General features: G+C 53.8%; 1 protein-coding gene across 2 annotated transcripts; it reads left to right on the top strand.

The window, feature by feature from the left end:
* Positions 1-27,539, top strand: LOC136551526 (protein NEDD1-like). Of its 2 annotated transcripts, XM_066543058.1 has the most exons (10): positions 1-353; positions 13,336-13,448; positions 14,143-14,403; positions 14,536-14,640; positions 21,873-21,938; positions 22,026-22,247; positions 23,015-23,542; positions 23,655-24,236; positions 24,325-24,507; positions 26,998-27,539. In XM_066543058.1, exons 1-10 carry the CDS (start codon positions 197-199, stop codon positions 27,106-27,108), a joined length of 2,328 nt encoding a protein of 775 aa, XP_066399155.1. In that variant the 5' UTR covers positions 1-196; the 3' UTR covers positions 27,109-27,539. The 2 variants fall into 2 exon arrangements, with proteins under 2 accessions (XP_066399155.1, XP_066399156.1); XM_066543059.1 differs by lacking the exon at positions 1-353 and having other exon boundaries at positions 14,121-14,403.

Raw genomic sequence — 27,539 nt, forward strand, 5'->3', positions numbered from 1 at the left:
TTGTCTTCCTCTCCCAACGTCAATAGCCGGTTCCACTCCCAAAGTCCGTCCCAACCGAACAAAATAAACTCTCCAAACCCATTTCAATTTTCAAATCTGCTCCTGCTCCGCCGCCGCCGCCACCGGACTTCCAAACCCCACGCCGTCGCTCTGCCTCCAAACCCCAAATCCTCGAGCCCCCTCCGCCCGTGGCACGATGGGGTTCGTGGATCCGGCGGCGCCGCTGCTGGCGACGTGCGGCGGCGACACGGTGAAGCTCTTTGACGTCACGGTGGAGACGGGCGACCCCTGCGTCCTCGCCTACACCCCCGCGCCCGCGCACCCCGTCAACGCCGTCAAGTGGAACCACACCAGTGAGTGCCCCCTACGCGTGCTCTCAGATAGTCAGATCCCCTGAATTCGGTCGCTTTGTTTCGTCACGCGAGGATCTGTAGCTGCGAGTTCCGTACGTGTTAGCATTGGATGGTTCGATCCAACACTTGAAATCCTCGTTGAGATCGCTTGCTGTCGTTTGCTGCATTGTGGTTGGATCATGGGAAGATTTTATATTACCCCTTTAGTGCAGTGGTTATGCTGGTAGGTAGTGTAAGACCATGCCCTGAGCCATCAGTCTTTGGGTGCTCGTGATCTAAATTTTGCACTGAGTAGTTGATGAGCTTTATCTGATCCCATAGAAGCTGATGCAGTGTCTACAATCAGGATTATGCATGCCCTATCTCTGTTGCTGGTATCTTTTTTTTCTATTAGGAAATCAGAGCTTTATTTTCAAAAGAAAATCAACGAATGCACCACTGCTTCTTCTACTGCTGCAATTTGTTTCTGAGAACTACATGATCGTGCATCTTTGCAGTTTAATGTTCAGAGGAACTATGCAGAATATTGATTCTCTGTTGAAGATTGAGCTAGCAAGCACTTTTGTACTGCGCTGTTAGTCGGTGAATTCTTACTCTTGGTAGTAGCAGAATTCTTACTCTCATCGAGAGAGAATGACACTAGAAGTTGGGGCAATTTTCTGGTTTATTTCCAAATGCCATACCACTCTGAGGGGTTGGGGATACATATTTATAGGCTGCTAGCCAGCCAAGCATATGTCAAGATGCTAAAACAGATGCTGTCCTAGATGCTAAGATGTTGTCCTAGATGCTAAGATGCTGTCCTAGCCACTCAAGGATGTTGTCCTTGATGCTGTCCTTGAGCAGCAAGACCACCATATGCCCAAGTTTTGTGCGTCGTCTTGTGGGAAAGTTGAACCATCCCGGTCCTGGAGCATAGTTCATGGAACTTGATCCTCCCAAGAGGCTTGGTAAGCAGGCCCACAAGCTGGTCCTTGGTGTTGATGTAGCTTGTCTTGATGCTCCCTTCCTCCAAACAGCCTCGGATGAAGTGGTACCTCACCCAGATGTGCTTACTCCATTCATGGAAAACAGGGTTCTTTGTCAGGGCCAGAGCGGACTTGCTGTCCATCCTGAGCTCCACCGCTCTAGTGTCTTTGTCGAGGAGATCACCAAGCAGTCGAGCGAGCTAGAGCGCCTGAGTCGAAGCGGTGGAGGCCGCTATGTACTCGGCCTCGCAGCTGGACAGGGCCACCACCTGCTACTTGACCGACTGCCAACTAACGAGGCACTTGCCGACGAGGAAGAGGATCCCGCTCGTGCTCTTGCTGGTGTCGATGCCGCCGGCGTGGTCGCTGTCGCTGTACCCGACGAAGTGTGCCGCCCCAGGGCACCTAGGGTAGTAGAGGCCGTGGTCGAGAGTTCCCGCAACGTAGCGGATGATCCTCTTCATAGCCTGCTGGTGCTCCATCGTCGGTCGCTGCATGAACCGACTAACGTAGCCGACGGAGAATGCCAAGTCCGGCCGTGTGTGGGCGATGTAGCGAAGGCTCCCCACAAGACGTCGGTACTGCGTAGCGTCCATCTCCTCCGTCGTGCTGTCGCGGCTCAGCTTCAGCCTCTCCTCCATCGGAGTGAGAGCTGGGTTGCAGTCGGTGAGCCCAGCTAGCTCAACGACGTGCTTGGCGTAGGCGGTCTGTCGAAGCGTGATCCCGGAGTCATCCTGGTGCACCTCGATTCCTAGGTAGGAGAGAGGCCCCAGGTCACTCATCTGGAAGGTGGCCTTTATCTCTTCCTTAAATACCGCCACCTCCGCATCCTTGGTAGTGATCACCAAGTCGTCGACGTAGATACCCACCAGCAGAGCATTTCCTTCACTGCCCCGTCGGTAGATGGCCGCCTCGTGCGGGCTTTGCTCGAAGCCCAATCCTTTTTAGCGTGGAATCCAACTTGGCATTCCACGCCCTCGGTGCCTGCCGCAAGCCATAGAGGGCCTTGCGCAGGCGGAGTGTTGGATAAGTCTCATGTGTGGCTGGTCTTTGTGGGGCTGTGATGCTCACATGGTCATGGTCCTTGTGACTGTTTTTCTGTTTTTAGGACAGCATCTTAGACTAGAGGACAACATCTTAGAGGACAACATCTTAGACTAGAGGACAGCATCTTAGCTAGGACAACATATTAGCATCTTAGACTAGGATCTTAGACTAGCATCTTGGCATATGCTTGGCTGGCTAGCAGCCTATAAATATATAACCCCAACCCCTCAGGTTGGAATGGCATTTGTGTGAGCTTGTGTGAGAAATAGACAAGAAAATTGTCCCAACTCCTAGTGTCATCCTCTCTCGATGAGAGTAAGAATTCTCCTACTACCAAGATTGAGAATTCAGCGACTAACAAGTGGTATCAGAGCCGTATTATCCTGTAGCCTAAGCATCTCTTGCTCATCTTCTCTCCCAGCCCCACAACAGCCCCAGCTGTTGGCAGCAGCAGCTCCTCCGGCCGCTTCTGTTCACTCCTCTCCTAGCTCATCTGAAGCAGCCCTCTCCCCACGCAGCAGCCCCCCGGTAGCGCGTCATGTCCGCAGGGCAGTCTCAGCGCTCGGTCGCCTCGAGCACGCGGCGTCGGCAGGAGGCCGAACTTGCCGCGGCAGAGGAACGCGAGCGAGCGGCGGCAGAGACCGCTGCGGCGGCGGCAAGGGCGTCGAGGCTGGCAGCGGCGGAGCTGGCAGCAGCCAGAGCGGAGGCGGAGGCAGCGGCGGCGGCGAATGCAGCGCGTGCGGCGGCAGCGGAGGTCGAGGCTCTGCGCGGCAGCATCGGCAGCTCCATTTCCGCTGACGACACCGCCGACGCGGACCTCGAGCTGCTAGGGAGGGAGGCAGCGCGAGCGCGGGCGGCGCAGTGGGCAGCCGCGCACGTCCACGAGCGTGGCGGTAGCCCAGACAGGCGCGGACGCGCCGGCGGCGCTCCTGGAGGAGGCGCGCACGGCGGTGGCGCTCCTGGGGCAGCCGCGCACGCCCACGAGCGCGGCGGCAGCCCAGACAGGCGCGGACGTGCCGGTGGCGCTCCTGGAGGAGGCGCGCACGGCAACGGTGGCGGACGGGTCGATGGAGAGCGCGGCCTTCACAGGCAGCGTGGCTCTCTCTCCCCGGATCGGTACCGTGGTTACCACGGGCTCCAGGCTGTTGTCAGGGACGTCGGTCCCGGCGGTGGGTGGCCTACCTCACCAAGACCAACTACGTTGAGTGGGCTGCGGTGATGAGGGTAAAGCTCCAGGTGCGGCACATGTGGGAGGCAGTCCGGTATGGCGACGTCGACTACGACCTAGATCGATGGGCGCTGGATGCTCTCATCGCTGCAGTCCCGCCCGAGATGCAGTTCTCGCTTACCAGCAAGCGGACTACCAAGGAGGCTTGGGACGCCATCGCTGCGGCATGCATCGGCAGCGACCGCGCCCGCAAGTCCACGCTGCAGGCACTTCGCAAGGAGTGGGAGAACCTGGCCTTCAAGCCAGGTGAGGACGTTGATGACTTTGCTCTCCGTCTCAACACTCTGTTGCAGAAGATGGTGCAGTTCGGCGATGACACCTACGGCGAGGAGAGAGCTGTCGAAAAGCTCTTCTGCTGCGTCCCCGAGAAGTACAAGCAGATGGCTCGTTCGATCGAGTCGCTGCTGGATCTGTCCACGATGTCGATCGAGGAGGCGATAGGTCGCCTCAAGGTCGTCGACAGTGATGAGCCACAGTCCCTCTCGGGGCCCATCACCACTGGCGGGAAGCTCTTTCTCACTCGGGAGCAGTGGCTTGCCAGCCAGGGTGACCGGAGGAAGGGGGAGCCTTCTTCCGCGACAGGCGGCCGCAAGCGTGGCAAGCCGCGTAAGGCGTGCAGAGACGCCCAGGCCGGGGCGCGAGGACGTGCCGAGGGTGATGCCCGCGGAGGCGCCCAGGGCGGCGCCGCCGGTAGGCACAAGCCGGCACGAGACGACACCTGCCGCAACTGCGGCCAGCTTGGCCATTGGGCCAAGGACTGTCGACAGCCACGACGCGGTCAGGCCCACGTCGCACAGGCGGAGGAGGAGCCGGCTCTGTTCATGGCACATGCCAGCATCGAGCTACCTTCAGCGGCACCGGCCGCAGCGGCTCTCCTCCACCTCGACGAGCCAAAAGCACACGTCCTCCTCGGCGACAGCTCCGGCAACGACAAGACTGACGGGTGGTGCCTCGACACCGGCGCCACCCATCACATGACCGGTCGACGGGAGTTCTTCACCGAGCTTGACTCTAGCGTTTGAGGCTCCGTCAAGTTTGGGGATGCCTCCGGCGTGGAGATCAAGGGCGTCGGCTCCGTCATCTTCACCACCGTGTCTGGTGAGCACAGGCTGCTCACCGGAGTCTACTACATCCCCGCGTTGAGGAACTCCATCATCAGCTTGGGACAGCTGGATGAGAACGGTTCGCGCGTGGTGGTTGAGGACGGAGTCATGAGGATTTGGGATCGTCGTCGTCGCCTTCTTGCCAAGGTATCCAGAAGCGCAAATCGACTCTACGTCCTTAACGTGCAGGTGGCACAACCTCTCTGTCTCGCTGCTCGTCGGGACGACGAGGCGTGGCAGTGGCACGAGCGTTTCGGGCACCTTCACTTTGAGGCCCTGAAGCGGCTCAGTGCCACGGAGATGGTGTGAGGCTTGCCGTGCCTCGACCATGTGGAGCAGCTCTGCGACGTCTGCGTGTTGACGAAGCAGAGGCGACTCCCTTTTCCCCAGCGGGCGAGCTTTCGAGCCAAGGAGAGGCTCGAGCTTGTGCACGGGGACTTGTGTGGCCCAGTGACACCGGCCACACCGGGAGGACGACGCTACTTCCTGCTGCTCGTCGACGACCTCTCCCGCTACATGTGGGTGATGGTCCTCAGCAGCAAGAGAGAGGCTGCGGACGCCATCAGGCGCGCGCAGGCTACTGCGGAGGCGGAGTGCGGCCACAAGCTGCGCGTGCTGCGCACCGACAACGGTGGCGAATTCACGGCGGCTGAATTCGCGTCGTACTGCGCTGACGAGGGCATTCAGCGCCACTACTCCGCGCCGTACAACCCGCAGCAGAACGGCGTCGTCGAGCGGCGCAACCAGACGGTTGTGGGGATGGCTTGGGCCCTCCTCAAGCAGAGGGGGATGCCGGCTATCTTCTGGGGAGAGGCGGTGGTGACGGCCGTCTACATCCTCAACCGCTCGCCTACCAAGGCGCTCGACGGCAGGACGCCGTACGAGGCTTGGCATGGGCGTAAGCCGGCGGTCTCCCACTTGCGGGTTTTCGGCTGCCTCGCATTCGCCAAGGAGCTTGGCCACATCAGCAAGCTCGACGACAGGAGCACTCCGGGAGTGTTCATCGGCTACGCGGAGGGCTCGAAGGCCTACCGCATCCTCGACCCGAAGACACAGCGTGTGCGCACGGCGCGCGACATTGTGTTCGACGAAGGGCGAGGATGGGCGTGGGACAAGGCGGTGGACGACGGCTCGGCTCCGACGTACGACGACTTCACTGTTGAGTACGTCCACTTCGAGGGAGCTGGGGGAGTAGGCAGCTCTTCTTCGGCGAGTGCGTCTACCCCAGTCTCCGAGCCTCCACCGACCCCGGCACCTGCTACTCCGACAGCACCACGCTCTCCAGCCAGGACCTCGGCTGCGATGAGCTCTTCGCCGGCTCCACCACAGCCGGCAACGCCACGCACTCCAGCACCGACAGGCACCACTCCGGGCACGTCTACTCCACCACCAGCTCGTGTCGAGCATGGCCCGGTTGAGCTCGCTACTCCGCTCTCTCACGACGAGGAGCGCGTCGACGCGTACCACGACGGCGAGCCGTTGCGGTACCGTACGGTGGAGAACCTTCTCGGCGATCAGCCGGTGCCGGGACCGGTGCCTCACGACCTGGAGGCGCAGTTGCACCTTGCGTGTGACGACGGCGAGCCTCGGTCGTTTGCAGAGGCCGAGAGACACGCGGCATGGCGCGCCGCGATGCAGTTGGAGATGGATGCGGTTGAGAAGAATCGCACCTGGGAGCTTGCTGACCTTCCTCGTGGTCATCGCGTGATCACCCTTAAGTGGGTGTACAAGCTGAAGAGGGATGAAGCCGGTGCCATCGTCAAGCACAAGGCTCGCTTGGTGGCACGAGGTTTCGTGCAGCAGGAGGGGTCGACTTCGACGACGCCTTTGCTCCCGTGGCACGGATGGAGTCCGTGCGACTCCTCCTTGCGCTAGCTGCCCAGGAGGGCTGGTGTGTTCATCACATGGACGTCAAGTCGGCGTTCCTTAACGGCGACTTGAAGGAGGAGGTCTACGTGCACCAGCCGCCGGGATTTGCGATCCCCGGCAAGGAGGGCAAGGTGCTCCGCCTGCGCAAGGCCCTCTATGGCTTGCGGCAGGCACCGAGGGCGTGGAATGCCAAGCTGGATTCCACGCTAAAGGGGATGGGCTTCGAGCAAAGCCCGCACGAGGCGGCCATCTACCGACGGGGCAATGGAGAAAATGCCCTGCTGGTGGGTGTCTACGTCGACGACTTGGTGATCACCGGCACCAAGGATGCGGAGGTGGCGGCATTCAAGGAAAAGATGAAGGCCACCTTCCAGATGAGTGACCTGGGGCCTCTCTCCTTCTACCTGGGAATCGAGGTGCACCAGGATGACTCTGGGATCACGCTTCGACAGACCGCCTACGCCAAGCGCGTCGTTGAGCTAGCTGGGCTCACCGACTGCAACCCAGCTCTTCACTCCGATGGAGAAGAGGCTGAAGCTGAGCCGCGACAGCACGACGGAGGAGGTGGACGCTACGCAGTACCGGCGTCTTGTGGGGAGCCTTCGCTACCTCGCCCACACACGGCCGGACTTGGCATTCTCCGCCGGCTACGTTAGTCGGTTCATGCAGCGACCGACGACGGAGCACCAACAGGCTGTGAAGAGGATCATCCGCTACGTTGCGGGGACTCTCGACCACGGCCTCTACTACCCGAGGTGCCTTGGGGCGGCACACTTAGTCGGGTACAGCGACAGCGACCACGCCGGCGACATCGACACCAGCAAGAGCACAAGCGGGATCCTCTTCTTCCTCGGCAAGTGCCTCGTTAGCTGGCAGTCGGTCAAGCAGCAGGTGGTGGCCCTGTCCAGCTGCGAGGCCGAGTACATAGCGGCCTCCACCGCTTCGACTCAGGCGCTCTGGCTCGCTCGACTGCTTGGTGATCTCCTCGGCAGAGACACTAGAGCGGTGGAGCTCAGAGTGGACAGCAAGTCCGCTCTGGCTCTGGCAAAGAACCCCGTGTTCCACGAACGCAGCAAGCACATCCGGGTGAGGTACCACTTCATCCAAGGCTGTTTGGAGGAAGGGAGCATCAAGGCGAGCTACATCAACACCAAGGACCAGCTTGCGGACCTGCTCACCAAGCCCCTTGGGAGGATCAAGTTTCTTGAGCTCTGCTCCAGGACCGGGATGGTTCAACTCTCCCACAAGACGACGCACAAGACTTAGGGGGAGAATGATGGATAAGTCTCATGTGTGGCTGGTCTTTGTGGGGCTGTGATGCTCACATGGTCATGGTCTTTGTGGCTGTTTTTCTGTTTTTAGGACAACATCTTAGACTAGAGGACAGCATCTTAGAGGACAGCATCTTAGACTAGAGGACAACATCTTAGCTAGGACAGCATATTAGCATCTTAGACTAGCATCTTAGACTAGCATCTTGGCATATGCTTGGCTGGCTAGCAGCCTATAAATATGTAACCCCAACCCCTCAAGTTGGTATGGCATTTGTGTGAGCTTGTGTGAGAAATAGACAAGAAAATTGCCCCAACTCCTAGTGTCATCCTCTCTCGATGAGAGTAAGAATTCTCCTACTATCAAGAGTGAGAATTCAACGACTAACACGGAGCACCTTGCCCTCCTTGCTGGGGATCGCAAATCCCAGCCGCTGGTGCACGTAGACCTTCACCTTCAAGTTGCCGTTAAGGAATGTCGACTTGACGTCTATGTGATGAACACGCCAGCCCTCCTGGGCAGCTAGCGCGAGGAGTTGCACGGACTCCATCCGTGCCACGGGAGCAAAGGCGTCGTCGAAGTCGACCCTCTCCTGCTGCACAAAACCTCGTGCAACCAAGCGAGCCTTGTACTTGACGATGGCGCCGGCTTCATCCTTCTTCAGCTTGTACACCCACTTAAGGGTGATCGCGCGGTGACCATGAGGAAGGTCAGCAAGCTCCCAGGTGCGGTCCTTCTCAACCGCATCCATCTCCAATTGCATCGCGACGCGCCATGCCGCGTGTCTCTCGGCATCTACAAACGATCGAGGCTCGCCATCGTCACACGCAAGGTGCAACTGCGCCTCCAGGTCGTGAGGCACCAGTCCAGGCACCGGCTGGTCGCCGAGAAGGTTCTCCATCGTACGGTACCGCAACGGCTCGCCGTCGTGGTACGCGTCGATGCGCTCCTCGTCGTGAGAGAGCGGAGTAGCGAGCTCAATCGGGCTGTGCTCAACACGAGCTGGTGTTGGAGTAGACGTGCCCGGAGAGGTGCTTGTCGGTGCTGGAGTGCGTGGCGGTGCCGACTGTGGTGGAGCCGGCGAAGAACTCATCGCAGCCGAGGTCCTAGCTGGAGAGCGTGGTGCTGTTAGAGTAGCAGGCGCCGGGGTCGGTGGAGGCTCGGGGACTGGGGTAGACGCGCTCGTCGAAGAAGAGCTGCCTACTCCCCCAGCTCCCTCGAAGTAGACGTACTAGACAGTGAAGTCGTCGTACGTCGGAGCCGAGCCGTCGTCCACCACCTTGTCCCACGCCCATCCTCGCCTTTCGTCAAACACAACGTCGTGCGTCGTGCGCACACGCTGTGTCTTCGGGTCGAGGATGCGGTAGGCCTTCGAGCCCTCCGCGTAGCCGATGAACACTCCCGGAGTGCTCCTGTCGTCGAGCTTGCTGATGTGGCCAAGCTCCTTGACGAACGCGAGGCAGCCGAAGTCCTGCAAGTGGGAGACTGCCGGCTTGCGCCCATGCCAAGCCTCGTACGGTGTCCTGCCGTCGAGCGCCTTGGTAGGCGAGCGGTTGAGGATGTAGACGGCCGACACCACCGTCTCTCCCCAGAAGACAGCCGGCATCCACCTCTGCTTGAGAAGGGCCCGAGCCATTCCCACAACTGTCTGGTTGCGCCGCTCGACGACACCGCTCTGCTGCGGGCTGTACGACGCGAAGTAGTGGCGTTGAATGCCCTCATCAGCATAGTACGACGCGAATTCAGCTGCTGTGAATTTGCCGCCGTTGTCGGTGCGCAGCACGCGCAGCTTGCGGCCGCACTCTGCCTCCGCAGCAGCCTGCGAGCGCCTGATGGCGTCCGCAGCCTCTCCCTTGCTGCCGAGGACTATCACCCACATGTAGCGGGAGAAGGTCGTCGACGAGCAGCTGGAAGTAGCGTCGTCCTCCCGGTGTGGCCGGTGTCACCGGGCCACACAAGTCCCCGTACACAAGCTCGAGACTCTCCTTGGCTCGAAAGCTCGCCTGCTGGGGAAAGGGGAGTCGTCTCTGCTTCGTCAACACGCAGACGTCGTAGAGCTGCTCCACATGGTCGAGGCACGGCAGGCCTCGCACCATCTCCGTGGTACTGAGCCGCCTCAGGGCCTCGAAGTGAAGGTGCCCGAAGCGCTCGTGCCACTGCCACGCCTCGTCATCCCGACGAGCAGCGAGACAGAGGGGTTGTGCCACCTGCACGTTAAGGACGTAGAGTCGATTTGCGCTTCTGGATACCTTGATAAAAAGACGGCGATGGCGATCCCAAATCCTCATGACTCCATCCTCAACCACCACGCGCGAACCGTTCTCATCCAGCTATCCCAAGCTGATGATGGAGTTCCTCAACGCGGGGATGTAGTAGACTCTGGTGAGCAGCCTGTGCTCACCAGACACGGCGGTGAAGATGACGGAGCCGACGCCCTTGATCTCCACGCCGGAGGCATGCCCAAACTTGACGGAGCCTTGGACGCTAGAGTCAAGCTCGGTGAATAACTCCCGTCGACCAGTCATGTGATGGGTGGCGCCGGTGTCGAGGCACCACCCGTCAGTCTTGTCATTGCCGGAGCCGTCGCTGAGGAGGGAGTGTGCTTTTGGCTCGTCAAGGTGGAGGAGAGCCGCTGCGGCCGGTGCCGCTGGAGGTAGCTCAATGCTTGCATGTGCCATGAACAAAGCCGGCTCCTCCGCCTGTGCGACGTGGGCCTGGCCGTGTCGTGGCTGTCGACAGTCCTTGGCCCAATGGCCAAGCTGGCCGCAGTTGCGGCAGGTGTCGTCTCGTGCCGGCTTGTGCTTGCTGGCGGCGCCACCCTGGGCGCCTCCGCGGGCATCACCCTCGGCACATCCTCGCGCCTCGGCCTGGGCGTCTCTGTGCGCCTTGCGCGGCTTGCCACGCTTGCGGCCGCCTGTCGCGGAAGAAGGTTCCCCCTTCTTCTAGTCACCTTGGCAGGCAGCCCACTGCTCCCGAGTGAGAAGGAGCTTCCCGCCAGTGGTGATGGCCCCGAGAGAGACTTGTGGCTCATCGCTGTCGACGATCTTGAGGCGACCTATCGCCTCCTCGATAGACATCGTGGAGAGATCCAGCAGGGACTCGATCGAGCGAGCCATCTGCTTGTACTTCTTGGGGACGTAGCGGAAGAGCTTTTCGACAGCTCTCTCCTCGCCGTAGGTGTCATCGCCGAACTACACCATCTTCTGCAACAGAGTGTTGAGACGGAGAGCAAAGTCATCAACGTCCTCACCTGGCTTGAAGGCCAGGTTCTCCCACTCCTTGCGAAGAGCCTACAGTGTGGACTTGCGGGCGTGGTCGCTGCCGATGCGTGCCGCAGCGATGGCGTCCCAAGCCTCCTTGGCAGTCCGCATGTTGGTAAGCGAGAACTGCATCTCGGACGGGACTGCAGCGATGAGGGCATCCATCGCCCGTCGATCCTGGTCGTAGTTGACGTCGCCGTACCGGACTGCCTCCCACATGTGCCGCACCTGTAGCTTTACCCTCATCACTGCAGCGCACTCGACGTAGTTGGTCTTAGGGAGGGTAGGCCACCCACCGCCGGGGCCGACGTCCCTGACAATAGTCTGGAGCCCGTGGTAATCACGATACCGATCCGGGGAGAGAGAGCCACGCTGCCTGTGAAGACGGCGCTCTCCATCGACCCGTCCACCACCGTTGTCGTGCACGCCTCCTCCAGGAGCGCCACCGCCGTGCGCGCCTCCTCCAGGAGCGCCACCGCCGTGCGCGCCTCCTCTAGGAGCGCCGCTGGCGCGTCCGCGCCTGTTTGGGCTACCGCCGCGCTTGTGGGCGTGCGCGGCTGCCCACTGCGCCGCCCGTGCTCGCGCTGCCTCCCTCCCCAGCAGCTCGAGGTCCGCGTCAGCGCTGTCGTCAGCAGAAACGGAGCTTGCTGATGCTGCCGCCCAGAGCCTCGACCTTTGCTGCCGCCGCACGCGCTGCATCCGCCTCCGCTCTGGCTGCTGCCAGCTCCGCCGCTGCCAGCCTCGATGCCCTTGCCGCCGTCGCAGCGGTCTCTGCCGCGACAAGTTCGGCCTCCTGTCGACGCCGCGTGCTCGAGGCGATCGAGCGCTGAGACTACCATGCGGACATGACGCGCTACCTGGGGGCTGCTGCGTGGGGAGAGGGCTGCTTCAGACGAGCTGCTGCTCGTTTGCGTAGAGGGAGAGGGGTGAGCAGGAGCGGTCGGAGCTGCTGCTGCTCCCAGCTGGGGCTGTTGCGCTGCTGGGAAAGGAGATGAGCAGGAGATGCTCAGGCTACAGGATAGTACGGCTCTGATACCAGTTGTTCGTCGTTGAATTCTTACTCTTGGTAGTAGCAGAATTCTTACTCTTATCGAGAGAGGATGACACTAGGAGTTGGGGTAATTTTCTGGTTTATTTCCAAATACCATGCCAACCTGAGGGGTTGGGGATACATATTTATAGGCTGCTAGCTAGCCAAGCATATGCCAAGATGCTAAAACAGATGCTGTCCTAGATGCTAAGATGCTGTCCTAGCCAATCAAGGATGCTGTCCTTGATGCTGTCTTTAAGCAGCAAGACCACCATATGCTGCAGCCCCACAAAGACCAGCCAACACAGAGACTTGTCCCATCATGCGCTTACACTTTCTGACATTTTATTCTGCACTGCTGTGCACGACTATTGTCTTTGTGTTTTTACTTGACAATGCAGCTCTATGATATCGCACAACAGTATCTAACAAGCTTACATATCTATTGGCCTGAAGTTGAATTTGTAGCTTCACCAAACAAACCATTCGCTTTAAGTACTAAGTAGTACTCTTTGTCCCTTAGCAAAACTATCATACCACGGATATTAGTTATGGCTACCTTCCCTGCTAATGCTTGGAGTTAAATGCAATATACCCTGAAGCAATCAGGCTAAAATGTCAATTTCTAGCCTTTCCATCATGTTTATTTGTATTTACATGCTTACACATACATCAACCAAAACCAGTGACCTGTTATGGTGAAGGACAGGATATCCATTTCTTTCCTGCAGTGAGTGATAGAGAACTTTATTAATATATTTTTTTCTATGTTTCACAAGTAAACGCTAGAAGGGCGGGCTTGGTGCAAGCGGTAGAGCCTTACCGTCTGTGACCGGAAGGTCCCGGGTTCGAGTTGCGGTTTCCTTGCATTGCACAGGCGAGGGTAAGGCTTGCCACTGACACCCTTCACCAGACCCCGCATAGAGCGGGAGCTCTCTACACTGAGTACGCCCTTTTTTTGCATAAGCAAACGCTAAGAAACAGTTTTGGTTTTTATTTTTATTTTTAGTGTAACATCTGTTATGTTACATTTAGCATTCCATTGTTTTCCTAACTGAATATTTTTTTACAAGACATTATCCTCAATATGTTTTTTTTTTGAAACAGAACCTCAATATGTTGAAAAAACGATTCCTCATTGTATTGCACTGTAAAGCTGCAAATAGAAGCACTAGCACTAACAACCATTTGCTCTTAACATGCAGATCTTATTGTAGCAAGCGCTGGGGATGATAAAAGGATCTCATTGTGGCATAAAAAGGCTCAAAATGTAGGACAACTACCAACATCAACTGTTGACCGTGGTGATGACATAGAGGTATCAGGCATTAGTATGATTCTGTGCTCATGTATTATGCCTACAACCATGCATGTGCCACTCTTATTGGGGATTTATCTAGCATTTTCTGAAAATGTTACCTGTTTATCTATTAGTAATGTCAGGATGGAAATTTCACATCTTTGTTCATAGGCATTGCTATATTGCTTATTCATTTGTTACCTTTTTCCTTTAATGATAAACATGCTAAATTTGGACTAATTACATGCACTGAGCCATGCCTTTTCTCTAGACAAGCAGTTTTGAGGACAAAAATGAAATGATCAACCCAAATAATACCTGAGGGCCAAATAGTTCATTTTAGCACTACTGTTTTTGTGTTTTAGTCCATTTGAATTTTTGATTTTTTAGAGTTTTTCTTGGCATTGGCAACAAAGAAACATTGGCGACTATAATGACATCTTTTCACTATATATGTTAGTTGGTTTTATTGGGTTTCTTTCTTTTATTCCCTAATATAGATATAGATTTATTATGCTATTCTTTAAATTTTTAGCCACTTTATTAAAAAATAAAAGCCTCATAGGGTTCCTCTGAAATTTCCTACCCAGCATCTAACATGAGCAATTGAGCATATGGCACTGCTCTCTCTCTCTCTCTTTCAAATCTTTATAACTTTATTTGGTAAATATGTGCCCATGGCTGATCCAGGCAACCTATACTTTCATATTAGGAGTGCATTTATTCTATCAGTTTTAGCAACAAAGGTTCTCGATATCTCTGTTCTGGTGGAAGCGGCCATATTGTTAGGATATGGGATTTGCAGCGGAAGAGATGTATCAAATGGCTAAGCGGTCACACTGACACAATTACTGGCGTAATGTATAACTGCAAAGATGAACATTTGGCATCGATCAGCATGAAGGGGGATCTGATTCTTCATAATCTTGCTTCTGGAGCACGTGCTGCTGAACTTAGCGATCCAAACGGACAGGTAAATTTATTTACTTCTTTGTGTTTTTATGTAAAATGCGCATGCCTCACATTAGGTCCTAGGAGTACCTGAATTTTTAAATTTTGACCTTCTGAATTTATTAGTTTTCCTGAATTATTTATGCAAGGTCAGGTTCTGAGAGTGCTTGATTATTCACGAAATAGTAGGCATTTGTTGGTGACAGCTGGAGATGATGGTTCTGTGCATCTTTGGGATACAACTGCAAAGTCTCCTAAGGTACCGGAATCCATGGGGTTCTGCTTATGTTGTACTTATTCTTCTGTTGTTCAAGTGTTATAGAGTTAACCATTAAAATCAAAATAAAATTGTTATGACGGGCGTCCAGTACACCAGGCACAACCCCTCCAGTGGCTAGGCCACACCCGTGCAGGAGAAGGCCAGAAGGCCCAAGTCATCAGCATTTAGTTTTTATCGGAATTACTATAATTATTAGGGGGTTATTTCTATTATTATTATTAGAGGACATATAAATACTTTGTAAGACTACTTTGGAGAATTAAGCGGAAACATATATTGTTTCTCGGCTTCCCAAGGGAGCCGGGAGTTTTGCCGTGGCCTACCCTAGCCTCGTGCGACAACGGCGCCGCCGCGCCGTCTTCCTCGCGTCCTCAAGCCCCGACCTCCGAACACACACACCTACAGTCTTCGATCCCTCTCTCGCCGGACTAGGGATCGTAACAGCCTGGTATTAGAGATGTTAGGTCCTCCATCCACATCCACGTAGCCGCCGTCCACCTCCGCCTCCCTGCCCGTGCCATCAGTGCCAGTGCCGTCGGCCGCGTTGGGGTTGTCGTTCGCATCCTTGGGAGCGCCCTTAACGTTGGAATCTTTGGCCGGCGACGTGGCTGAGATTGCCCGCGGCATGGCGGCCATGCAGGCGACCCTGGCCGCCCTCATCCCACTACCTCCCCCTCCACAATAGCCGGCACCACCACCACCTCCACAGCCGTCGCAGCCGCAGGCGATCTTCCCCTACGGCATGTCCTAGACCAGCGGGACGGGGGTGCCCCTCCACTTGCTTCGGTGGCCGGCCTCGCCGTCTCCCATCCCGTCGTGGGCGATGGGCTCGACGACTCCGCCCATCTACACGATGGCCACGACCCCTACACCATCGGTGGCCGCGGTCACGGCGTCCTCTGGGGCGCACCAGCCGCCCCCGACCAGCGGCATCTTCTATGGAGGGACGGACGATACCCTCATCTACGGTGGAGGCGGGTACTCTGGCGGCGCCCTATCCGCCGAGGACTCGTCTGCCGCTGCTCCCAACGGCGCCCATGCCCCTCCCAAATTTTACAAGCTGGAGTTCCCGACGTTCGACGACGCCATTTATCCGCTCAATTGGCTCAACCACTGCGAGCAGTTTTTCTGCGGCCAGCGAACATTGGCTTCGGATCGCACATGGCTAGCTTCGTACCATCTTCGCGGCGTTGCTCAAATTTGGTACTATGCGCTGGAACAAGATGAAGGCATGCCGACCAGGGAACGCTTCCGCGACCTGTGCTAGCTTTGTTTCGGCCCCCCAACGCATGGCACGCGACTGGCCGAGCTCGCCCGACTACCCTTCCAGTCATCGGTCCAGGAGTATTCGGACCGCTATAATGCCGTGCTCTGCCATGCTCGCGACCTCAATCCTCGCCAGAAGGCGGAACTGTTCATGGATGGCCTCCCCGAGCACATCAAGGTTGACGTCGAGATGCGCCACCCGCTCGACCTTCAATCGGCCATGTACTACGCTCGGGTGTACGAACGTCGTGCGACAGCCTTCCTGCCCGCGCCGCAACAGCAGCGCAGCGCTCGGCCTCCGGTGCGCCCTGGCCAACACCACCGCGGGTGGGGGAGGAGCCCCCGCCCTACCAGCGTCTACACCAGCAGCGGTCGGACAGCCGCGATTCCGCCGTTTGTCACCGGCGGAACAGCAGGAACGCCGCCGCCAAGGGTTGTGTTTCAACTGTGATGAGCCCTATGTGCGCGGCCACGTTTGTCAGTGCCTCTTCTACCTCGAGACCGACGACGAGGTGCCGGCGGAGGTCGCTGCTGCGACCATGTTCCCGGAGGCGCAGGAGGCGGCCGCTGCCCTTTCCCTCGGCCAGGACGCCGCGGCGCCTGCCCAGACCGCCCCGGCGGTGGAGCCCAAGGTCTCCCTCCACGCGCTAGCTGGCGTGCGCGCGGAGAACGCCATGCTGTTACCGGTGACAGTACACGGTCACCGCGTGGTGGCGCTTCTTGACTCCGGCTCAACGACAAACTTCATCAACGCCGATCTTATGCGCCGGCTTCAGCTAGTCACCACCCCCCACCCCACGTTGCGGGTGTTCGTGGCCAACGGCGACCGTGTTCCGTGCCAAGGGGTTGCTCGCGACGTGTCCCTCGCCATTAGCACCGAGGAGTTCTCCATCAGCTGCTTCGGCATTAGTCTGGGCGAGTTCGACCTTATCCTTGGTGTTGAATTCCTCCGAACCCTCGGACCCATCCTGTGGGACTTCGAGGACCTCTGCATGGTGTTCACTCGCGGTGGCCGCCGCCTTCTGTGGAAAGGACTAGGCTCCCCCCGCGACGACATTCAGGAGCTCGCGGTCCGGGCCGTCCACACGTCCCCAGGGCAGCCGCTCCTGGACCGGCTCCTCCACCAGTTCGGCGGCGTCTTCGACGAGCCAGCGCGGCCTTCCGCCGGTCCGGCCCTACGACCACAGGATCCACCTCCTGCCGGGCACGGCTCCTGTCGCCATGCGCCCCTACCGCTACCCGCAGTTGCAGAAGGATGAGCTGGAACGGCAGTGTGCAGAGATGCTCGCACAGGGGATCATACGCCCCAGCACGTCGCCGTTCTTTGCCCCGGTTCTCTTGGTCCGCAAGGCGGACAACTCCTGGAGGTTCTGCATCGACTACCGCGCCCTCAACGCCAAGACCTCCAAGGACAAATTCCCTATCCCGATGGTGGACTGAGCTTCACGGCGCCCGCTTCTTTACGAAGCTTGACCTGTGTTCCGGCTACCACCAGGTGCGGATGCACCCAGACGACATCAGCAAGACGGCGTTCCGCACTGGCACTACTGAGTTCTTGGTGATGCCCTTTGGCCTCTCCAACGCCCTGGCCACATTACAGGCGCTCATGAACGATGTTCTCCGACCGTACCTCCGCAGGTTCGTCCTGGTGTTTTTCGACGACATTTTGATTTACAACTCGTCGATGGGCCGAACACCTGCAGCACATTGGCATCATCCTCAACGCCCTCCGTGCCCACCATCTGCACCTCAAGCGTTCCAAGTGTTCGTTTGGGGCAGTCCTCGGTGGCCTATCTCGGCCACGTGATCTCCGCTGGAGGCGTAGCCATGGACGCTGACAAGATCGCGGCGGTTGCCTCGTGGCCCGCTCCGCGGTCTGCTTAGGCCCTGAGGGACTTCCTGGGGCTCGCCGGCTACTACCGGAAGTTCATCCGGGACTTCGACATCATCGCGGCGCCCCTCACCCGCCTCCAGCGACGCGATGCGTTCGCATGGGACGCCTGACGCCGACTCGGCCTTCAGGGTGCTCAAGGGCGCCCTCACTACCGGTCCGGTCCTTCAGATGCTGGATTTCGACCGGACGTTCACCGTGGACAGCGACGCCTCGGGTGCGGGGTTCGGTGCCGTCCTTCACCAGGGCGCCGGGCCTCTCGCCTTCTTCAGCCGACCGTTCGCCGCCCGCCACCTCAAGCTCGCCGCTTATGAGCGGGAGCTCATCGGGTTGGTCCAGGCCATTCGCCATTGGCGGCCATACTTGTGGGGCCGTCACTTTCTTGTTCGTACTGACCATTACAGTCTCAAGTATCTGCTGGACCAACGCCTGTCGACGGTGCCGCAGCATCAATGGGTTAGCAAGCTCTTCGGCTTCGACTTCGCCGTGGAGTACCGCCCCGGCAGCCTCAACACCGTGGCGGATGCCCTCTCCTGCCGTGACGCCGAGGCCGCCCCTGAGGAGGGCGGTACTGCAGCAGTAGCAGCGGCGGCGGCCCTCTCTGGGCCGTCCTTCGCCTACCTCGACGATGTGCGCCGTGCCACAACCACTGCCCCCGACGCCTTGCTGCTGCAAGAGCGCTTCCGTGCGGGCGACCTTGCTGCCCCATGGCGCCAGGACGCTGGGCTGCTGTTACACGGCTCCCGCATCTTCGTCCCCGATTTTGGTGACCTCCGGCATCAGGCAATTTAGCTTGCCCATGGTGCCGGTCACGAAGGCATCTAGAAGACGCTGCATCGCCTTCGTTCGGATTTTTATATCCCAGGCGACCGCTCCTTGGTGCAGGATTGGGTGCGCACGTGTGCTACATGTCAACGCAACAAGACCGAAGCCCTACAGCCGGCGGGCTTGCTGCAGCCCCTGGCCGTGCCATCCCAGGTGTGGGCTGACATCTCCATGGACTTTATCGAGGGGCTACCCAAGGTCGGCGGCAAGTCGGTCATCCTCACCGTCGTCGATCGCTTCTCCAAGTACGCGCACTTCATCGCGCTCGGCCACCCCTACACCGCGGCGTCCGTCGCCCTGCCTTCTTCGACGGCATTGTCCGGCTTCACTGGTTCCCGACGTCCATCGTCAGTGATCCGGACCCTGTGTTCACCTGGGCACGTGTGGCGCGACCTCTTCAAGATGGCGGGCGTCAAGCTCCGCATGAGCACAGCGTTCCACCCCCAGACGGATGGCCAGTCGGAGGTGGTCAATAAGGTAATCGCAATGTATTTGTGTTGTGTTACAGGGGACCGCCCTCGCGCTTGGGTCGACTGGCTGTCGTGGGCGGAGTATTGTTACAATACCTCCTTCCAAACCGCCCTTCGCGCGACACCATTTGAGGTGGTGTACGGCCAGTCCCCCGCCACCCATACTGCCATACCGACCGGGGACAGCACGTACGGAGGCTGCGGACGCCCTTGTCCGCAGCCGTGATGATATCCTCGCCGAGGTTCGTCAGCGCCTCCTTCAAGCCCAGCAGCTCTCGAAGAAGTACTACGACGCCAACCACCGGGACCTGGAGTTCGACGTCGGTTCGTGGGTCTGGCTGCGCCTCCATCGCACGGCGCAGTCTCTGGACCCCCGCGCCAAACACAAGCTGGGGCCGCGTTGGGCAGGGCCCTTTCGCGTGCTCGAGCACATTGGGAGCGTTGCTTATCGTCTCCAACTGCCGGATGGTGCTCGCCTCCATGATGTGTTCCATGTCAGCCTGTTGAAGCAGCACCGCGGCAAACCGCCTGCGACTTCGGGTGCTCTACCTCCGACGCAGGACGGGCGCGTCCTTCCTGCTCCCGAACGCGCGCTGCAGGCGCAACGTCGCCAGTGGTGTCTGGCGCGTGGTGATCCATTGGCACGGCTTGGCTGAAGACGATGCCACTTGGGAGCGCCTCGATGAGTTTCAGGAAGCTTACCCCGACTTTCAGCTCGAGGACGAGCTGTTTTCGCAGGCGGGGAGAGATGTTATGACGGGCGTCCAGTACACCAGGCGCAACCCCTCCAGTGGCTAGGCCACGCCCGTGCAGGAGAAGGCCAGAAGGCCCAAGTCATCAGCATTTAGTTTTTATCGGAATTACTATAATTATTAGGGGGTTATTTCTATTATTATTATTAGAGGACATATAAATACTTTGTAAGACTACTTTGGAGAATTAAGCGGAAACATATATTGTTTCTCAGCTTCCCAAGGGAGCCGTGAGTTTTGCCGTGGCCTAACCCTAGCCTCGTGCGACCACGGCCCCGCCGCGCTGTCTTCCTCGCGTCCTCAAGCCCCGACCTCCGAACACACACACCTACAGTCTTCGATCCCCCTCTCGCCGGACTAGGGATCGTAACAAAAATGCAGCCTTCAAGATAGCTTATCATATAGATGATAGGGAAAGTTATTATGATATTCCCTAAAAAATTGACAGTAATGTTATCTATCTATCTATATATATACCATACAGTCATTATACTCTCTTTTGCATACCGACATTTTGTCTTGCAGCATGGCGTTTTGTAGTGCCTGTAGAGAAAGCTGTGTTAGCTCCATGTATTCTAAAAGGTGCTAAGCTTGGAATAGGGTGCCAGCTAGTTCCTCCATAGGGCACCTAGGCCCTGTTAGGCACAGCTTCTGAACCAGCATTTGCTTATGAATAAGCCCACCATGTGCAAAAACGTAGCTTGTGCTGATATTCCCCCCCTCCCCTCCACCCCTTGGTTCTCCAAAATGAACTGCCCTTGACTTTTCCTGTCAGCTTCTTATACTGTCTGACCCTAGCAAGCTTGTTCGCTCGCCTAATCTCCCTCTGCCTCTGTTCACACAGCCATGCTGCCTCTTTCTGCTTTGTCGCTCTCCAATGGTTGAGATCCCACAGAGATGCCCTCGGTTGTCGAGCTCCCCTATGATACCCCTTTGAGCTTGGTTCCCTTGGAGGCGGCCAGAATTGCCAAGTGCAAGTTTTGGCTATGGGAGCTGCATGTGTGCCATGGTAGCAAAAGCTGTGGCCGTTTGAGTTGCCCATGTGCTGAGGGAGGAGCTGTGACTGACGGGCATGGCGGCTTCCTTGATTTGGGGTTGCGTGAGTGCTTGATTTTTGGCTGCACCACCAGGGATTGGAGCTCGAGGAAAGGGATGACGAATGGTAGATGTTCGTAAAAAGCTATAAAAAAGCCCCAAAGATCCAGCTTTTTTGTACAGCAGCTTGTCTAAGAACCAGATTTTCTGGGCAGGTGGGAAAGGCCAGCTTATGCGTAATTTTACGTTCTGCAAACAGGGCTCTATGAGGCAACCTGGACATGCAGGTTGAACCTAGGAACGTCGCTGAACAGAGCAAGACAAACAGAGATGGGGCCATATCTGGGCCTTGAGGGCTTGATTAGCCTAGTGATTAGAATGGAAAAGTGTTCGGTGACCCAATGTTGAACAACCCTGATTAATGCCCAAGCCCCATTCTGAAGTTTTTGTACTAGCTTCTTTCCTTTTAAAAATAGAGGCTCAAGACACTTTATTTTAGTTAATGAAGTCCAGACCTGAGATGGAGCTAGAAGCTGGACCTGTGCCAAACTGATGGGCTGGCCACTTAGCTCCTGTATTTACCAAATTTGCAGAAGTAGTCTGCTGACCAGTTCCCTGATGGGTGGAACAGGGTGCATTTTAGAACACCGGGACTATTTGTTTCTTGGAAACCTAAATTCGCATTTTTCTTGTTTTTTATTTGTTTGACAGAGGTTTGAAGGTAAAATACATGTAGTACTCATCTTGACTCTTGAGTCTTTATGTAGCTGTGATTATTATTCTGTTGTTTTTGGTACTATAAATTTACTTTCTTGAATTGATTCTTCATTCTGACTAAACATATAATCTATTGATATACCCTGGTTATCATTGTTTGTTTCAGAAATATTAAAATAACTGACCTGCATGATCAGCTTTCTTCTGCTTATACTTGCTTTAATTTTCTCGAATTGACTAGCCGCTGTTGTGCAGGTTTCATGGCTGAAGCAACATTCTGCACCCACAAGTGGTGTTTGTATTTCACCATCCAGCGATAAGGTTTTGTGGTTGTAAATGCAGCTGGCATTTCATGTCTGAATGAATAATGTCTTTCCCACACTTGAGGTTTATATTTTGTTTTTGCAGACAATTGCTACAGTGGGCCTTGACAAGAAGTTATACACATTAGATTCAGGGTCAAGACGGCCAACACAAACTATTCCTCATGAGGCTCCATTCTCCTCATTGGCATATAATGATGATGGTACTATATTAGCAGCGGGCACAAATAGTGGACGTGTGGTGTTCTATGATGTTCGAGGAAAACCAAAGCCATTGACCATCCTTCGTGCATATAATACCTCTGAGGTGAGAAACCACATTCATCTTTTCTCTTTGGTCTGCAAATTGTTGTTGACTTGCAGAAAATTCTGTTTCCTGTTGTACTTTATACATTGATTTTTGCACATCATGGTATAACAGTTCCACTTGTGAAAGCATATCAAAATACTATTATTTTGTATAATCTGGTACATCTGTTTGCTGATGTAGTTCATGTGATTGTTCTTTGCTTTGAATGACTGGCACATGTGTTTTCTTTTCTTGTTGAGATGTGGAGGTCTTTTCACCTTTTTGCATCACATTTGTAGTTCTGTGCTCTTTCTTTTTTTCTCTCGAACAATGTTCTGAACTCTTTGAAGGGCGGGCCTGGTGCAAGCAGTAGAGTCTTACCGCCTGTGACCGGAAGGTCCTGGGTTTGAGTCGCAGTCTCCTCGCATTGCACATGCGAGGGTAAGGCCTGCCACTGACACCCTTCCCTAGACCCCGTATAGAGCGGGAGCTCTCTGCACTGGATACAGCCCTTTTTTTTAATGTTCTGAACTCTTTCTCGAAACAACGAATCCCTGGATGAAAATAAAACTGTATTTGGTTGAGAGAAGTCTCTGGCAATGAAATACATTCCTATGTATTTTTGCTGAATCATTGTCATGCGAACTTGATAATTGAAAGGTATCCTATTTAAATTAATAATTAAAATGAACTGATGGTTTTACATAAAGACTGTTTCACGAAATTCTTACTCCCACGATCTACTCTTTAATTTGTTTTTAACATTCCTGAAATTACAATTTCAGGCTGTGACAGGTTTATGCTGGCAACGGTCGAAGCCTGTCGTTGTTAATGAGAACAGTTCTTCTGAAGTTGCTCTTCTTGGGGGAACTAGTGAAGAGTCTGTTCTTATGCCAGATCCCTTGCCTTCAGCAACACCTACAAATCTTGGTTCTGGAGTGGCCACTACAAGTCTTCGCTCTTCTTTGACAGCAAACACAAGTGGCTATCTTTCGACCTCAAATTCTTCTACTATGGAGGAAACTCCATATAGAACTCGTCCGCTGTCTGGTGGACCGTTATCAAAGCTACAGGCTCCTCGTAGTAACTATAATCTGAAGGATGATATGGATGTATTTTCTCCACTTGTTGATGTCCAGCCTTTCACACCATCTAGTGGCAACTGGTGGGATGAGCATGGAAGTGATGATACAAAAAAAGATGATAAACAAGGAGAAAAGAAATTTTCAGCAACCCGGAAGTATTCGTATATGGAAGGCAATGATGAGCCACATCCGATTGCAGATTGGCGGTCTACTGCAAATTCAAGACAGGTTCTTCATGAAAAACTTATACGCTTATGTTTGAGGGGCACATGTCTCATCGTGAAAGGATAAACCATATAGCTTTTTTTTTCCTGATGTTATACATGTTTGCATTGTACAGGATAGCATCTCATCTGTGACTACTACATCCATGCCATCATGGAAGAGTGAACTATCTGTATCTTCACCAGAGATAGCAACTGGAAATGCATTACCAGACAGGCTAACTCAACGTCAACAGATCTCACGCTTTGGGTCTTCAGTCTTTCCAACTGGTGGCTTGGCATTTACAGCCTTACAAGATTCAGCTTCAGCACCCAGTCACTCACTGAAGGGTTCTCTTACAAGTAACATTTTAATGAATCTACAAAACAAGGGCATCTTGAGCAATGCACACTCTTCCCTGGACGCATCCTCTCCTAATCTTCAGAGTTCACTTCCCTCATCATATGTTTCAAAAACTATGCCATCTGTGATTCCTGATCAACCAGGAGCAGCACAATCCACTTCTATGTGGAGACCCACAACATATACTGATAGAATGAGCTCATCATCTGTTTTTAGTGATGGATTAGCTTCAGCATTTGGTTCACCAAAATCAAAGAAGACAGGAGCAGAAAGAAAAGATGAGATGCTCAGTAGCATTTTGTCAAGACAAGAAGCAGCAGCTGCCTCTTCATCTGCAATCCCTCTACCAAGCAATGTAAGAAGTTCTTGTTTACTAGTGCAACTAGTATGACTAAAATGTTTTAACAGCATGATTTGCTGAACTGTTATATTCTATTTATTAGGGGGTAGTGCCACCACAACTGGCGAACACAGGTTCTTCATCTGATCAACACGGCACTTCTTCCTTCTCACTTCAGTATGTGCAGCGCATGCTTGAAGAATCTCTTGGGTCTGTCCAGAAGTCCATCCATGAGGATGTGAGAAATCTCCACATTGAACTCTTAAGACAGTTTCACATGCAGGAGGTAAAATTTCTAGCTCAATATGGTGATGTTGCTTTGTGCTTCATGTTTTGACTCATAGATTCAAATTTGATTTTAAGCTGACTTTGTTTTGTTCCCAATGGCACACACCTATATAACCTGCTCCAATGCCATGCAAGATCTTCATAAGTTATCTATGGTGGGCTCACCTAGATCAGATTTGTGGACAGAAGCATCATAGGTTGCATTTGGTTGCCTGCATTAGTTTGTGCAGTTAACCTGTGTCCCATAGAGGCCTATGCAGGCTTGCACAGTGCTCAAAGGAGGCCAAATGCTGCATTAGTTAGTATGCTAGATTTGGTCGTATTAGGCAATACATGCTTGTACAAGTTGATGAGTCCCACAAAAATGGAATCTTCACCTCGCCAACTTCTAGAACATGGAGGTGATCACGTGCAACAAAATATAAGCAGCCAAAACACAATCTTACTGAACACAGCTTGCATCTGCAGAACAACCAAACACCAACATATTGCATATGTTTATGCTACCTTGTGTTGTGTTTCATAAGGCCTAATATATGATAAGGTTAGTGCAAGCAATAGTAAACCTGCACTGTTTTTTTTCATACAGAAATAATTTAAAGTAGTGGATATATTGTGACAACTGCCCCCTGATTTTATGTTTTCTCTACCACTAGTACTTTCGTTTGCCATGCTAACTGCATCCTTCTGAAGTACTGTATTAGTTGCATGAAACATTCAGTTTCCTGCATCTGCATGTCCTTCCACTATAATGGCTGTAGTGGCTAACCATCTATGATGATTGAGGCAGGTTGTTAGCTTTATGAGTTTAGAATCTCCCTGATGAGGCATAGGTTTATTAGCCTATGTGTCTATAATGTCATTTGTTCTGAACTCAAGATATATCTGCATAATTCACCTTGAGTAAAAAAAATAATTGGAAATTCAAAAAAAGGAGAGGTTACCAGAGCATTGGAGCTCAGAAAACCACATTTATTACAGTTAATAAACTTCCATTTTTTTAAATCAATGCCTTTTAAATCTTGAAAGTTTGAACAAAGGATTTTAAAGTTTAGGAAGGTTACATGATATCGAATCCTGTAGATACTATTTTAGTCGTTTATAAAATGTATAAACATACAGTTATGAACTTGCTGCTGCGAAACACAAATGTGTATATCAGCGCACTCCCATTTTTTCTCAATTAATTTCTTGGAAACACATAGTTTGTGGTTTCTGTCAAATATTCACACTAATTTTGAAGCCATTTCACAGAACCACACATTGCTGCTCTGTAGTTTTAGAAAACCTCTTTTGTTCTGTTGTAGAAAACACCTGATTACGTGGACCAGTAGTTTTACAATGATCATGGTGTGCCTGTTTTCTCGCCCCATTGAAGTGAGAAAAGCTTGCGCAGACTCTGCAAAATAGAGCTGGTAGTTCTGTTCAATAGTATGGTTTCTTGCAGCTATTGTAGAATGCAAAATCTATCTGACGACCTGTCGAGCTCTGGTTGTATGGCGCGACACTCAATAGTCTTCCTCTCCTTCTCTTCTTCTCCATCTCCGGTGGGCTTAGAAAGGGGGTCGAGGGAGGCAGGCAGGCAGGCCCGGCGGTGGGGATGGGAGAGGCGGAGGCGGCGGTGACACCGCCGGAGTGGGTAGCAGAGGCGGCGGCCAGGCAGGGTTAGGGCGGGGGTGACCATGGCCATGGCGGCGATGGGGGGAGGGGAAGGAGGTCGCCGTAGGCGTGGTAGTGTCTCGACGAAGACCCTACCGCGCCGCGGCGGGGCGGTGGGCGGCACACCGATTGGGAAAGTGATGGGGTCATGCGATCGTTAATAGCGCAACTCGTTGCGCGTTATTGGCGTTTGTAGTAGAATTTCTTACTGTGTGCAACGTTTTGTCAGAGGTGTTGCCTTTTTATGTTGGAAAAGTACTACAACTTTATTGAAGATTTATCTTGTTTTATTGCTGAATATATTATGAAAACGATGATCAAGTGAATTTTATTTTATTTTTTTGTAACTGCCATGAGTGCAATTAAAATGTTTTTTCATCATGATTCTATAGTTTGCATTTGATTTTTTTTCTATTCAATATCCATACTCAATAGTGATTTTTTATGTAAGAAGCTTTTGTTTCTACACCTATGAAAAAAAATGAAAGCATATACAGTAGACTAGTCGAGCCTTCCCTTACCCATGTCTATCTGATCTGTTTTTAAGTTAACACTAGGAATATTTACCAATGAAATAAACTATTGCTCTTATTTTTCTTTTGTTTTGAAAGAGGAAGGCAGCTTGCTATTTTTCTGTCTTGCATTCCTTTGGTACAGTACAATCATAAATTGTCGACCCTTGTCACTGCTCGATTCCTTGTTTGAAGTTCTGAACCCATACCTATGATTTCGAAATGCTTGTTCGCTCTATGTACTCAATCTTTTTGTTTACCCTTTGTTTTAATACATTCTTCTTTTTTGACATAATGAACCTTTCTGCGAGAAACAGATGGAAATGTCAGGCGTGCTGAACTTGGTCATGGAAAAGGTGGAAGGCCTGACAAAAGAAGTGCAGCAACTAAGAAGGGAGAACCAACAGCTCCGGCAGCAACTTCTCTAATATGTGCCTTTGGGGCCTCTATTTGGCATTTTTATGCTTTGTGGAAGAGTGCAATTTGCTCCGGAGTCCTAGGTATTCTCATACTGGCTGTCTAGCGCATGACATATAGGAAGCTCGTGTTTGACACGGTTGTACATAGAATCCTCTTAGTTTAGAAGCATATTGATTGAATTATTGTTTTCTCTGTTTGTCGTGTTGTGTTGGACTGTTTCCATATACCTTGGGCGGCCTGATTTTGGATGGCATGTGTGAAAGGTCAACAGAGGTTTTCAATGTAGCTTTTGTTAATAGGATTCCTTGGTGAGGCTAAAAATACTCGTCCTTAACAATGACATATGATATTTTGCTTCTTGTTATAGCAGATGTGGCTAGCTTATTACTCTGTCCAGTTTGTAAGGCGTCTTCTGATAATGGCAAGATTTCTTAAATTA

Source organism: Miscanthus floridulus, chromosome 4 (assembly GCF_019320115.1).
Source record: "Miscanthus floridulus cultivar M001 chromosome 4, ASM1932011v1, whole genome shotgun sequence".
Taxonomy (NCBI): Eukaryota; Viridiplantae; Streptophyta; class Magnoliopsida; order Poales; family Poaceae; genus Miscanthus; species Miscanthus floridulus.

Excerpts from the sequence above, each read along its gene's own strand:
- LOC136551526 (XM_066543058.1), top strand. The coding sequence starts at position 197 with ATGGGGTTCGTGGATCCGGCGGCGCCGCTGCTGGCGACGTGCGGCGGC. Across the intron at positions 354-13,335 it reads CGTCAAGTGGAACCACACCA|ATCTTATTGTAGCAAGCGCT; the intron begins GTGAGTGCCCCC and ends CTTAACATGCAG. Across the intron at positions 24,508-26,997 it reads GACAGTTTCACATGCAGGAG|ATGGAAATGTCAGGCGTGCT; the intron begins GTAAAATTTCTA and ends TGCGAGAAACAG.